This window comes from Rattus rattus, chromosome 4 (genome assembly GCF_011064425.1).
Source record: "Rattus rattus isolate New Zealand chromosome 4, Rrattus_CSIRO_v1, whole genome shotgun sequence".
Lineage (NCBI taxonomy): Eukaryota > Metazoa > Chordata > Mammalia > Rodentia > Muridae > Rattus > Rattus rattus.
In genome coordinates, this window is record NC_046157.1 from 56,239,813 (window position 1) to 56,255,607 (window position 15,795).

General features: G+C 43.9%; 1 protein-coding gene across 1 annotated transcript in view; it reads left to right on the plus strand.

Moving 5' to 3' along the window:
• Positions 1-9,059, plus strand: part of LOC116898356 — a gene marked incomplete at its 3' end in the record, with an annotated part of 43,129 nt that extends 34,070 nt beyond the window's left edge. The window contains exons 3-4 of the mRNA XM_032899672.1: positions 8,461-8,778; positions 8,876-9,059. Of these exons, the coding sequence (XP_032755563.1) occupies positions 8,461-8,778; positions 8,876-9,059 (502 nt within the window). The remainder of the gene's footprint in view (positions 1-8,460; positions 8,779-8,875) is intronic.
• Positions 9,060-15,795: the final 6,736 nt, after the last annotated feature.

Below are 15,795 nucleotides of genomic sequence, written 5' to 3' on the forward strand. Positions count from 1 at the left end.
CTAAATTCCTTACAAAACCTAGTTAGTAAGTTATACCTAGCCTCGAAGCTCCAAGTCTATCTTGGCCAGAGGCCCAACCACCATAGGCCCCACGGAGACAGACTAGAAAGACCTGAGCCTTGTAACCTTGGGAAGACACCCATCAACAGGGTCCTCTGAGGCAGGGGTGAGGGCACAGCCTCAGGCACCCGGTACTGCTGGGCTGATTTGTTACTGAGCATGACGTGAGCCCTCCTCATCCCTACACCTCCATCTCTCCATGAGTCTCCTATGTCTGCAAGGGAAACTCGCCACAGACTCAAATCTGTGAAAATCCATCCTCCTATAACTGGAGACGTCAAAATTAGACGTTGGTTTCAGTGGCCTACGGTCCAGGTGATCTCTCCTAGAGGTTCATGGGTACAACACCGTGGCTGTTGCAGCTTCGTGAGGTCCGACATCACTTACCTTGTGATCCTGTCTTCCATCTTCAAACCCAGCAACACAATCCCCCAGCCTCTCTGATGCCGAGACTCTTACCTCCTTCTGACGAGACCCCTTTGGTGACAATGGAACCCGGATCATCTGCAGAGGTCCCCAACTCGGGGTTGTTGACTCGATCCCCTCTGCAGTGTCTCCTTTTCTCTGTGGTGTGATATTCTCAACTTCTGAGAAGTAGGATTCGTGGTCTTTGGGGGAACAGCTACCAATTACAGTTGAACCAGACCAGAGAGTGCTAAGTGTGGATGTAGAGTGAGTGTCTCATTCTGCACTCAAGAGTCTATGTGTCGGGATGGCTGGCCCTCTGTGGTAGTGTGAGAGATAATGGGTTTAGGAAGCATGGTTCCAAGGGAAGTATTTAGGTCATCGCCAATACTGCCCTCGAAAGAGACTAATAGAGTTCTCCGGGGACACTGGTTGTCCCCCAAAGTGCAGTGGACATAAAGAACACACCTGGCCCCTCCCTGCATAGTGGTTGCCTATCTTGCTTATGACTTCTGCCTCTCCGTTGTGATTCTACCATGCCATTCACCATGTGACCTAACCAAAGCACCCCACCAGCCAAGCATCACACCACCTGAGCGTGCTGAGGGAAACACGACTTTTCTTTTTACCTTATAAAACTACAATTCTTTATTTGGCTTTAAGGGCCACCAAATATGCGTCTATTTATAAAACTGTCATAAGTTGCCTCCGTGTGTCTGCTTCTTCCTCGGGGGAGACAGGAACACTGCACTGGGCTGGAGGGAGGGACACTTACCTGGGCACTGGTGAGTATAGTGCAGGACCTCCGCCAGCACCAGCGATGAGTGCTCAGACATCCAGGAACGGCTTCGGAGCGCTGGTCTGTTTATTGGCAAGGAGAGAGAAGTATTTATGCCACCGGGGAGGTGACCAGCATCTCTGGGGCAAGGTTTGTGTGGCTCTGCACCGTTGGCCAGGGCAGGGGTGTTGGTAGATGTTTCATCTACATGTTCAGGAGTGGTAGGGTGTGGGGAGTGGGACCATATAAGGTCAAACAAGGAGTGAACCTTGATAACTGTTAGGGTGAAAAACTCTTACCAGGGGTGATGGTGGGAGACCCAGCTTTAGGTTACCAGGTTGGGATGAGGAGGTAGCCAGCTCTTGTTATTTGAGGTATCTGGGGTTGAGGGTCCTTTGACTCTTCCTCTGTAACCCTAGACCATTATAGGTCCCACAATATGTCAGGATCATTACTGCCTGTGTGTATGTGTATCTTTAACTGTCTTTTGACTTACAAACAATTCTGTAAGTTAAGAAGTTTACAAGAGCTTCTCAAGAATTTCTTAACTAAAATCATCGACATGGACTCGTGAAATATTCTTATGGTTTTGGTATTATGACTTTACTTTTTATTTTAAAAAATGATCTTGTAGGGGTTGGGGATTTAGCTCAGTGGTAGAGCGCTTGCCTAGGAAGCGCAAGGCCCTGGGTTCGATCCCCAGCTCCGAAAAAAAAAAAAAATGATCTTGTAACATTCTATAGTCTCCTCGAATGGAGACGTAATTCTTGAAATTCAGAATAAGAGATACTAGTCACATGCTTTTCCATAAAAACCATGGAATCTGCAGTTATCAAAATCATCTTTGTCTGAACTGCAAACTATAGTATTCCAATACTGCACTGTCTGTGTCTTTATTTTAAAAAAAAAAAAAAAAAAGACTGACTCTTGGTAAGAAGAATGCTTCGTGGCATTTTTACTTGACACAAACCCTTCTCCTCCCCCTAACTCCCTGATTCAACTGTTTATTTTTGTTGCTGTGATAAACAATGACCAAAAGCAACTTTATGAGAAAAGGGCTTATTTCAGTTACAGATTACAGCTCCTCACCAAGAAAACTAGGACAGTAGCCTGGGGCAGGAATCTAGAGGTAGGAACTGAAGCAGAGTCCACAGAGGAACACTTGCTTATTGGCTTTCTTCCATTGGTTTTCTTACCTACTTTTCTTGTGCATCACAGAACCACATACGTAGGGATGGTGCTGCCCACAGTGGGCAGGATCCTCCTATATCAATTAGCAACCAAGGAGATGCCCCTGCAGACATGTCTATAGGGCAATCTGGCAAGTGAGGCTCCTTCTCCCCGGGGTGATTCTAATTTGTGTCAAGTTGGTTAATCAACATCAAAACAGCTATGAGAACAGATGACCAACCACCACTGGGGAGGAAAGAGTAGATTTTAAACTTCCCCAAAATCACATAATGGAAAAAAATTTACTTGTTGTAGCTACTTGTTGAAAATCTCCAAATTCAGGGCTTGTCTTTGTTTTGATAACTCAGGAACATTATTTTTTTTCTGTGCCAACAGCCCCACATTCAGAATTTTTTTTTAAAAAAAATCAATGGCTTCAGTGGCAAGCCAGGTTCAGGGGCTTCTAGTTCCAACTACCCCAGATGCTGATGTGGAAACACGTGTAGAACAGGCTAGGCAAAGTGTCAAGGCCCTGTCTCCAACAGATAAATAACCAATCAAGCACCAGTGACAGGTAACTAACGTGGCATCTGACCCTGACCGTGTCACTGCTTGGAACCAGTAGGAAGCTGACCCATGCACATGGAGCTCACAACCATCCAGAACTCCACTCCAGTTCTAGGAGATCCAGCCCCTCCTCTGACTTCTTCAGGATACACACACACACACACACACACACACACACACACACACACACACACACACACTACATACATACCTCAGGCAGAACACTCATACTCATAAAATACAATAAATCAAATAAATACAACAAATCAATAAAAATTTAAGTCAGATGATTGGATTACTAAATATTTGAACTACTAGAAGTGGAATCAATGAATTAGAAAATAGTTCAATTGAGATTATTCTGCATCAGAAAGAACAAAATAGGAAAGCCAAGAAGGCCTCAGAAACCTATACCTTATGACAGTTCCAGAAAAGAGAAGGTGAATCTTTTCTCTTTTATTGGATATTTTTATTTGCATTTTAAATGTTATCCACTTTCCTGGTTTCCCTTCCAGAGACTCCCTATCCTCTTCCCCTGCTTCTATGAGGGTGCTCCCTCACCCACTTGTCTATTCCCTCCCACCTCCCCTCCCTGATATTCCCCTACACCGGAGCATCAGGCCTTGATAGTACCAAGGACTCTCCTTCCACTGGTGCCTGACAAGGCCATCCTCTGTTACATATGCGGATGGAGCCATAGGCCCATCCCTGTGTTCTCTTAGGATGGTGCTTTCCCTGGGAGCTCTGGGGTGTCTGGTTGATATTGCTGCTCTTCTTATGGGGTTGCAAACCTGAGAAGGTGAATTTTTGATGATGATGATGATGATGATGATGATGATGATGATGATGACGATGACGACGACGACGATGACAGCAAGAAATAAGCCAAGCCAAGTATGGTGTCACATACCTATAGTTTTAAAACTCAGGAATTGGGGGATGGGTAAGTATTGTAAGTTTGAAGCCATCTTCCGCTATATAGAAGACCTTGTCTCAAAAAGGACGAAACATCTTGAAAAAGATAGTGGTGCAGACTTTTCCAAATATGGTGAAATACACCAACCTACACTTCTAAGAATCTGAATGAATCGGATTAAGCACGAGGAGGTTTTAAGTAGATGCATTGCAATCAGAGCGCTGGAAGACAGTCTTAAAACATGGAAGGCAAGTGACTCATAACATGTAAAACCTCTCAATATAACGCACAGCTTCTGGCTAGAGAGATGGCTGGGCGGTTGAGGACGCGGACTGCTTTTCCAGAGGATCTGAGTTTGGTTCCCAGCACCCAGGTCAAGCGGTTCACAACAGCCCTAACTCCAGCTCCAGGAGGTCTGCTGCCCTCTTCTGGCCCCAAGAGGTACTGCATCACACATAGCCACACAGACGTATACACAAATAATTTAAGTAAGTAAATAAATAAATATTTAAAATGAAAACGAACACATACCGGTGTTTAAAAGAGGTGGGGTAATATAGTCAAAATGCTAGGAGAATAGACTATCAACTAGAACACCTTCACCCTGTTCACCCCGGAGACCGATCCTTCCCCATGTTGCACACTTTCCCTATGTCCTTATCCCTAGGAGAGGGCTGATTCAATCAGGGGCCTGAAAGCACCCGGCTTCACCAGAGCAATCACCGTGCCAAGTGCCATCTCTTCCAGAAGCCCTTCCTGTTGACCAAAAGAACACCTCACACCAACCTTAGACCCTCAGAGGGTGGTAAGAAACATGTCCCTGAAAATCAAAGTGGGAAAATGTGTATCATTCTCACAGAGACAAAACCCTGTGCATCCCAGGCACATGCCTAAGTAGGCTGGTGTGCCAGTCAGGTTTTATTGTCAACTTGCATAGCCCACTGTCCCCTGAGAGGAGGGAGCCTCATTTGAAAACTTGCCCCAATCAGATTGGCCTGTGGAATGGGGAGGGCACTTTTGTGATTGCTCATTGATATAGACACCCATTTTGGTGACACCAGCAGGTGGACCTGCGCTATGTAAACTGACTGAGGAGGCAATCCAATAAGCAGCATTTCTCCATGGTTTCTGCCTTACTTCCTGCTTGAGCTCCTGCCCGGACTTCCTTCAACCGTGACCCGTGACCTGGAAATGTAAGCCAATTTAACTCTTTCCTTGCTTAAGTGGGTTTTTTGGGGGGGGCGGGGGGTGAAAGGTTCGTAATGTTTACTACAGCAGCGGAGAGTGAACTAGAAGACAACCGTAAAGGACTCATACACAAATGGAAAATGGCGTGCCCATTTCTGAGCAACCAGCTTGTTTGAAGAACCAGTCTTGTCTTATTCAGCCAAGGGGTTTTCCTGTCTGTCTTTAACGCTATTGTTTCTATTTCTTTAAAAAAAAAAAAAAAAAAGAAAGAAAGAAAGAAAAAAAAAAAAAAAAAGAAACACTACCTACGGAAAGCTCTGGGGGTGTAGATGAAAACTTAGCTCCTGTGACCCAGAGCTAGGAAGTGCCACCCCAGAACAAGGGGAAGGATGGAACGGGGCTTTCCTGAGGCGTGGTCACACTGAATGACTCACACCACTTCCTTATTCTCGCCCTTTGCATGGCTAGGGTGGAGAAGACTCAGAGGCTGGAGAAGTTCTCTTGTTCAAAGGGTGGCCTCCCTCAGGGTGGTGAGAGTCTTGTGCTTTCTTCTTGCAGCTCTGTCAGGCAAGGAACTAAAACTGCAGAGCAAGATAGCAAACGCTTGTAGCTGTCATAGATTTAGTGTTCAGAAAGCATCCCTGACGTGGTTTGCCACGTGAGGTGCTTCCAGCTAAAGGATGTTAGAAGCCCTCCGTGCAGCCTCAGAAGCAAGATGGCTTTGACCGCCCACCTTCCCATTCCTTCCCTGAAGCAAATCATAAAAACAAGAAGTCCTCTGTTGCATGATGGGTGGTACAAACCAGAATCCATTTGCATCAGGGCAAGGCACAGAGTTCAATATAGCGTGGAGCTGCTGCCGTGCTCTCTGTAGGAACCAGACATGAGAAAAGCTCTAGTCCTCTGCTCCAGAAGGGGCCTGCCATGTGCTCAGTGGGACTCTCAATCATCATAGATGGAGAAACCAAGATATTCCAGGACAAAACCAAATTTAAACAACATATAACTACCAATCTAGCCCTACAGAGGATTCTAGAAGGAAAACTCCAACAAAAGGAAGATGCCTATACCAAAGAAAAGACAAGATATTAAGCATCTCAGAACAAAGCCAAAAGAAGAGAATTACACACAATACCACCTTCAATAACAAAAATAACAGGAACCAACAATTCACCTGTCTTTAATGTCTCTCAACATCAATGGACTCAATTTCCCAATAAATGACATAGGCTAATAGCCAGGATATGCAAGCAAGATCCATCATTTTGCTGCATACAAGAAACACACCTCAGTGACAAAGACAGACAATGCCTTAGACTAAAAGACTGGAAAAAAGTTTTCCAAATAAATGGTTCCAAGAAACAAGCTGTAGTAGCCATTCTAATATCCAATAAAATAGACTTTAACTAAAGCTATCAAAAGAAACAGGGAAGGACACTTCATACTCATAAAAAAATCCACCAAGAGGAAGTCTCAATCCTGAACATTTATACCCCAAATGCAGTGGCACCCACATTCAATATAAAAGAAACTTTACTAAAGCTCAAAGCACATATTGAGCCTCACACAATAATAATGGGAGACTTCAACACCCCAATCTCACCAATGAGCAGGTCATTGAAACAGAAACTAAACAGAGACACAGTGAAACAGATAGTGGTTATGAACCAAATGGATTTAACAGATATATACAGAGCATTTCACCCTAAAACAAAAGAATACACTGTCTCAGCACCCTACAGTACTTTCTCCAAAATTGACAATATAACCAGTCATAAAACAAGCCTCAACAGGTACAAGAAGATTGAACTAATCCCATGCATCCTATCAGATCACCATGGCCTAAGGCTGGTATTCAATAACAACAAAAACAACAGAAAGCCCACAAAGCCATGGAAACTAAACAACTCTCTACTCAATGATAACTTGGAAAGGAAAGAAATAAAGAAAGAAATTAAAGACTTTCTAGAATTCAATGAAAACATTAGACACTATATACCCAAACTTATGAAAGCAGTGCTAAGAGGAAAACTCATAGCACTAAGTGCCTTTGTAAAGAAATTGGAATGATCCCACATGAGCAAATTAACAGCACACATGAAAGCCCTAGAACAAAAAGAAGCAAAAACACCCAAGAGGAGTAGACAGCAGGAAATAATCAAACTCAGGGTAGTAATCAACCAGAGAGAAACAAAGAGAAAAAACAAAGAATCAACAAAACCAAAAGCTGGTTCCTTGAGAAAATCAACAATATAAATAAACTGTACTGGCTGGTTTTGCGTGTCAACTTGACACAAGCTGGAGTTATCACAGAGAAAGAAGCCTCCCTTGAGGAAATGCCTCCATGAGACCCAGCTGTAAGACATTTTTTCAGTTAGTGATCAAGGGGAGCAGACCCAGCCCATTGTGGGTGGTGCCAACCCTGGGCTGGTGATCTTGGGTTCTATTAAGAGCAGGCTGAGCAAGCCAGGGAAAGCAAGCCAGTAAGTAACATCCCTCCATGGCCTCTGCATCAGCTCCTGCTTCCTGACCTGCTTGAGTTCCAGTCCTGATTTCCTTTGCTGATGAACAGCAATGTGGAAGTGTAAGTTGAATAAAACCTTTCCTCCCCAACTTGCTTCTTGGTCATGGTGTTTTGTGCAGGAATAGAAACCCTGACTAAGACATAAACCCTTAGCCAAACTAACTAAAGGACACAGAGACAGTATTCAAATTAACAAAATCAGAAATGAAAAGGGAGACATAACAACACAAACTGAGGAAATTCCAAAAAATCACCAGATCTTACTACAAAAGCCCATACTCAACAAAACTGGAAAATCTAGATGAAATGGGTGACTGTCTAGACAGATACCACACCCCAAAGTAAAGTCAAGAGCAGGTAAACTACATAAACAGTCCCATAACCCCTAAGGAAATAGAAGCAATCACTAAAATCCTCCCAAACCAAAAAAAGTCCAGGGCCAACTGATTTTAGTGCAGAATTCTACCAGACCTTCAAAGAACAGCTAATACCAATGCTCCTCATTCTATAAAATAGAAACAGAAGGAACACTACCTAATTCATTCTATGAAGCCCCAGTTACTTTGATACCTAAACCACACAAAGACCCAACAAAGAAAAAAAAATCTTGAAACCAATTTCACTTATGAATATCGATGTAAAAATACTCAATAAAATTCTCGAAAACTGAATCCAAGAATACATCAAAAAGGTCATTCACCATGATCAAGTAGGCTTCCTCACAGCAATGCAGGGATGGTTCAATACATGAAAACCTATTAACATAGTCCACTATGTAAACAAACTCAAAGAAAAACTCACTTGATCATCTCATTGGATGATGAAAAATTCAACACCCCTTCATGTTAAAAGTATTAGAGAGAGCGGCAACGTGGATGCTGCCAGCGAAAGTGAAGAGCCGGTTTCTGGGGAAGCGTTGTCCATCGCCCATGCTCTTTCTTACCCTCCCAAGTCATATGGCAATGACCCTGATACTGAAATGGCTTGGGCCATTCGAGCAATGCAGCATGCTGAAGTCTATTATAAACTGACTGCATCAGTTGACTCACAGTTTCTGAAACTCACCAAAGTAGATGACCAAATCTACTCTGAGTTCCGTGAAATTTTTGAGACACTCAGGGTAGATGTATTGGACCTAGAAGAACTCAAATCTGAATCAGCTATAGAGAAGTAGAGGCCATTCTGCTTAAAATTTGAAAGGATCGTAGAAGATTACAACTATGGTACTTGGCTGTGACTGGATTGTTCTCAGGGCTACACTGAAGAGAACACTATCTTTGCACCCAGGATTCAATTTTTTGCCATTGAAATTGCTCGGAACCAGGAAGGCTATAACAAAGCAGTTTTGGTCAGTGTTCAGGACAAAGAAGGAAAGGAAGGAGCTGACAATAAAGAAGAGGAAGCTGAGAAAGGAGCTGATAGTGGAGGAGAAAAAGAGGAAGGAGTCAACAGAGGAGAAAAGTAGAAAACTAAACAAGGGAGGAGAAAAAGCTAAGAAACCTGTGACTCAGCTGAACCCACACATGTCTATGCTGTTCACACAGCCCCCATTGGTTAAATGATGCCCTTGTGCAAGTGGAGGACTCAGACAGACATCCTTCTAGCCAGCAAGGGAAGACATTCTGGGCATAATGGCTTAAACACCTTAGCGGGGTTTCTTCATTATTGCTGGATACCCTGTTTCTTGGCTGTAACTGTTGTTGAAATAAGACATTTTGTAAATAAATTCCTTTTGGTTTATTTTAACAAAAAAAAAGTATTAGAGAGATCAGAAATTCAATGCCCTTACCTAGACATAATAAAAGCAATATACGGCAACCAACAGCCAAATTGAATGGAGAGAAACTTGAAGCAATCCCACTAAAATCAGAAACAAGACAAGGCTACCCACCCTCTCTTTATCTATTCAATATAGTACTAGAAGTTCTAGCTAGTGCAAAAATGCAACAAAAGGAGATCCAGGGGATGCAAATAGGAAAAGAAGAAATCAGGATTATGTATCACAATATAATATACATAAGTGACCCCAAAAATTCTACCAGAGAACATCTACAGGTAATAAACAACATCAGCAAAGTGGCGGGGTATAAAACTAACACAAACAATTCAGTAACCTTCCTTTATACAATTGATAAACGGGCTGAGAAAGAAAACATGGAAACAGGGTTGGGGATTTAGCTCAGTGGTAGAGCACTTGCCTAGGAAGCGCAAGGCCCTGGGTTCGGTCCCCAGCTCCGAAAAAAAAAAAAAAAAAAAGAACCAAAAAAAAAAAAAAAAGAAAGAAAGAAAGAAAACATGGAAACAACACCCTTCACAATAGTCACAAATAATGCAAAATATCTTGGTATAACTAACCAAACAAGTGAAAGATCTGTTTGGCAAGAACTTCAAGTCTCTGAAGAAAGAAATCGAAGAAGACCTCAGAAGATGGAAAGATATCCCAGGCTACTGGATTAGCAGGACTAACATAGTGAAAATGACCATTCTATCAAATGCAGTTTTCAGATTCAATGCAATCCCCATCAAAATTCCAACACGATTCTTCACAGACCTGGAAAGGGCAATTCTCAACTTTGTATGGAAAACCAAAAAATCCAGGATAGCTAAAACAATTCTCAACAATAAAAGAACTTCAGGGGGAATCACTATTCCTGACCTCAAGCTGTATTACAGAGCAATAGTGATTTAAAAACTGCATGGTATTGATACAGAGACAGACAGGTCCATCAATGGAGTAGAATTGAAGATCCAGAACTATAAACCCACACAACTATGGAAAATTGATCCTTGACAAAGAAGCCAAAAACATACAGAGGAGAAAAAGATCTTCAATAAATGGTGTTGGTCTGACTGGCAGTCTGTATGTAGAAAAATGAAAATAGATCTATATTTATCACCTTGCACAAAGCTCAAATCCAAGTGCATCAAGGACTTCAACATAAAACCAGATACACTGATTCAAATAGAAGAGAAAGTGGGAAAGAGCCTGGAATCCATTGGCCCAGGGAGAAATTTCCTGAACAGAAGAACTCCAATGACTCAGGCTCTAAGATCAACAACTGATAAATGGGACCTCATGAAACTGAAAAGCTTCTGTAAGGCAAAGGACACTATCAATAGGACAAAACAGCAACTAACAGACTGAGGAAAAAAATCTTCACTAACCCCACATCTGATGGAGGGTTAATATACAAAATATAGAAAGAACGCAAGAGTTTAACCTCCAAAAAACCAAATATCCCAATTAAAAGTGGGGTACAGAGCTAAACAGAGAATTCACAACAGAAGAACCTTGAATGGCTGAGAAGCTTTTAAAGAAATGTTCAAAGTCCTTAGTCATCTGGGAAATGCGAATCAAAACAACCATCTCAGATCAGTGAGAATGGCTAAGATCAAAAACTCAGGTGACAGCACATGCTTCTAAGGATGTGGAGAAAGAGGAACACTCCTCCATTGTTGGTGGGATTGCAGACTGGTACAACCACTCTAGAAATCAATCTGATCATCCCTCAGATACTGGAAATATTTCTACCTGAAGACCCAGCTATATGCTCTTGGGCATATACTCAAAAGATGCCCCACTATACCACAAGGACACATGCTCCACCAAATTCATAGAAGTCTTATTTGTAATAGCCAGAATCTGGACACAACCCAGATGTCCCTCAACTGAAGAATGAATACAGAAAATGTGGTTCCTTTACACAATGGAATACTCTTCAGCTACTAAGAACGAAGACATCATGAATTTCTCAGGCAATAGATGGAACTAGAAAATATCATCCAGAATGGGGTAACCCAGACCCAAAAGGACATATGTGATATATACTTATAACTGGATAATGGGGTGACTTTAGCCAAAAATGCCCAAAAATTGGGAGAGGGAACTTGAGTCCACATCCAGTAGGTAGACATGGCCGCAAGTGGAGGGACAGGGTAACGAACTCACAGTCAAAATTTATGACCCAGAAGTGTTCCGGTCTAAAAGAACTACAAGGACAAAAATGGAGACTGAAGGAAAAGCGGTCCAATGACTGGCCCAACTTGGGATCAATCTTATGGGGGTGCACCAAGGCCTGACACTTTTACTAACACTCTGATGTGCATACAGACAGGAGCCTAGCCTGGCTGTCCTGAGAGGCCCTTCTAGCAGCTGACTGAGATAGACATAGATATTTACACCCAACCATTGGACTGAAGTTGGACCCCTATGGTTGAATTAAGGGAAGGATTGAAGAAGCTGACGGAAAGGGCGACCCCATAGGAAGACCAGCAGTCTCAAGTACCCTGGACCTCTGGGAGCTCCTAGAGACTGAGCCACCAACCCAGCAGCATACACAGCTGGTCTGAGACCCCCTGCACATATATAACAGAGGACTGCCTGGCCTGGCCTCAGTGGGAGCCTAATTCTCAAGAGACTAGAGGCCCCAGGGAAGGGGGAGGTCTGATGGGGGGAAGCACTCTCTCAGAGGCAAGGTAGAGGAGGAATGGGATGAGAAATTGTGGGAGGGGGCTGGGGGGCAGTGTCTGGATAGTAAATGAATAAGATAATTTTTAAAAAAAAAAGAGAGAAAACAGAAGCTCTTTACTGTAAGAAGTGCAGAAAGTAAGGACATTGTGAAATGCTGTTTCATAAACAGGGTGCGGGTATAGGGAAAACTACAGTTTTGTGTGAAGCACCTACCTACTGCAGGGTGGGCACCTATGAAGGGACCCAAGAGACTGGGGGTTATTACTATTGTGCCTTTTATTGTTGTTTATCATTGTAATTATGGAGGGTGTGTGTGTGTGTGTGTGTGTGTGTGTGTGTGTGTGTGTGTGTGTATTACAGACGTTCAAGTCGTCGTAAACCTCACCCAGACCACTCTGATGGCTTACAACTGACCTCCTGGCCCACAGACAAACTGAGTTCTATGAAGCAGCTCTGTCTGTATGCAGGATTCTGTAGGCTGCTGACCCTAACTGCACAGACTATTACGATGGTGGCGGGCTGACATTTGTAGACCAGGTTTTATCATCATCTTAGGCCACAGTGTCCCCTTCGGTGGTCGGTTACCTTCGAATTTGTATTTCACTGACACAGATAAGCGTCTCAGGCGGTCGTCACAGAACTTCCCTCCTTTAGCTATCACAAAGCAAGGTGTGTTTGGACCTCTGACACCTACAGAACCCTTCCCCTCTTGGCTGTAACCCTCATGTCCCACCAGTGTCTTTGAGAAGCACACTGATTTATCATTTGGTTTATTTTTCCCCGTGACTTTGCAGGCTCATGTAACCTCTTCCACAGTGAAGTATGTCATTCAGGGCAATTTGGTCACTCTCAGTTGGTTTTTGAATAAATGACTTTCTTATTTCTTTTAGTACTGTATTTTATATTGGTGCATTATGGAAAATGGAATATTCATGTTTCATATCAAATTATGACTAATGCCATGCCCTCAAAGGAGTATTTATTATTATCTAAAATTAATTGGAACTTCACATTCCTGGATGTATTTTTTTTTACTTTTATTGATTGTGAATTTCACACCACACACCACAGTCCCACCCATCTCCCTGTCTCCTCACATCCACCCTCTGCCCTTACAAATTCTCTCAAAACAAAAATACAGATAAATATTAAAAAATAAATAAAAATCTCATTGTGGAAGCTGTGGTATGTTGCAGTGTGTCACACAGTATATACCCCTTTGCATAAGCAAATGTTCATTTACTTACAAATGTTCACTGCAATGAGTCACTGGTCTGGTTCAAGGCCCCTGGTTTCTGCTACAGTATCAATACTGAATCCTCACCAGGACTGGTCTCCGATATCCTGTTGCTGCCCTGTGTCATGGAGATCCTGCAGCTTTGGATCTGCAGGACCGGACCCTTTGTGTGCTCCAGTATATGGGGTAGATGTTGGGGTGGGCCAACCCAGGGTCTTGGATCTGAGCCCAAGTAGAAGGTGAGTTAGTCAGCCTGCCAGCTCTCCTGCGCCTGCACCGATCGGGCCAGCCCGCCCACCTTGCCCAGACAAAGGGCGGGCCAGATCTCTTGCTCTCATGCCCTCTCCCTCTGGGTTGGCGCTTCCATGCCCCCATCACCAGAGTCAGCTTTACTGTGCTGCCCAGGTGAGGCAGCTCTCCTGAGTGCTGTAACCAGTGAAGAGTGGGGCCAACTATGCCAATGCAGCAGGCAGTAAGGAGCAGGAGAGGAGAAGTTGAGGGGCACACCTATCCTGTGGCTATGCCACCTCACGGCAGGAGGTGTGGGGCCAGCTTTCCCATACTCATGCCTCTGGGCCAGTTCATCCTACCACAGGTGGGACAGCAAAGGGAATGTCTCCCACACCCACACCACAACATGGCAGATGAGGGATAGGGTCCGCTCAGTACAGACCTGGCTCAGGACAGGCTTCAGGCAGCAGACCAGACCAGAGACATCTATATGGCCTTCCGTGGTAGCACAGGTCTGAAACATTAACACAGACCCTGGCTGTGATAGGATCACAGATGCAGACTTGAGCTCCAGGGGCTCCATGCGTCCGGATGTGGCCGAGGCTTCGGGCGGCAGCATAGGCTGTTCAGATCAGTTTGCACTCCAGCAGCCTCACCATCCCGGACATCCACATGGTCTCAGGTGGTATCCTAGACCACTGACATCTAGATGACCTTTGGTGGCAGCACATTAGCACAGACCCCCACTGTGGTGGGGCGACAGACCCAGATGTGGCCCTTGGAAGCAGCTTAGACCTGGTATCACCATGGCCTTGGGAGATTGCCTCTCGGGTTCCATTTCTCTTCCTGGTGCAGGAACTGCTTGGTTTCGCCTTCTCTCCCGCCTCTGCACTGTACTCTCTCTTTCCCCTCTCCTAGTGGTGCCCACAGGGGGCCGGGGCCAGGGCCAGTGCTTGGGTGCCTTTCTTCCAGCCACCTTAGGCCCCCAAATGTACTTTTTGATTGTAGAAATTTCTTGTTATGGGTGTCTCTGACCTAGAGGATACCAGAATATGGCCCCCACCCAATATATCTCTTTTTGTTGTTTACTTTTTTAAAGACGGAAAGAAAGAAAGAGTGTGTCATGCAGGTAAAGAGGTGGGGAGGATCTGGGAAGAGTTGAGGGGACAGAGAAAGGTATGATCAGAATATATTGTTTGAATTTTTTCAGTTAAAATCATCGCGTCATCATCATCATCACCACCATCATCATCACCATTGCAGATTTAGTGCCAGTGAGAAAGCCTTCATTTTTGCACCAGAAAAGAATAGCTAAACCTACAGAACTTTTTTTCTTTCTTTCTTTTCCTTTCATACAATAATCCCGACCACAGCCTGCTCCTTCCCATACCCCACACGCCCCCTCTGCCCCAGATCCACTGCCCTTCCATTTTCTTTCAGAAAAGAGCAGACCTCCCGGAGGGATCAACCAAACATGTGCAAGAAGACACAGTAACTTCTTGTAAGTGTAAGAGGCACCAGTTTCACCTTTAACTCTGTTTCTGTGCAGGATTACAGCTGAACATGAGTTCAAAGCCACATCTTTGAATTTCTGCGAGTATTCCCCATGCATACATAAGGTATTTTTTTATTATTATACTAATATGCTGGTAGATTCACCTTATATTAAAGGTATACCCATATGCTATTAAATTTCCACTGTTTTCCTGTTGGTGTGTCTTTTGCTTTAGGAATCTGACCAAGTCAAATATTCTGAAGTATAAAGAGGAACTTGAATTTTTCATCTACATATTCCAACACGATTTACCTGTTGAATAATTTCTGTCATATTTACCATTGCATGAATATTAGGTACACCAAGACTATCCTGTGAAGAGAAGTACACTAAAATGTGAAGGAGGAGGAGCTGGCTTATCAGGCAAAGTGTTTGCTGCACAAGCATGAGGATTTGCCTGAGTTTAGATCCCAGCACCCACATAAAACCCTGGGTCTGGCCACGTGCCGACGTGTAACCCCAGTGCTGTGTTGAGGGTCTCGGATGTTACCGACTGCCCTCCAGTAAGAGACGCTGTTCAGGAAACTATGCAGAGAGTGACGGTGCAGAACAACTGATACCACAAGCACACTTGCTGACATGCACACTTACATGTGTGCGTACACACACACACACACACACACACACACACACACACACACACACATTCACGCATGCATGCGCAAAAGAAAATAATTCTGTGGGTTCGGTACC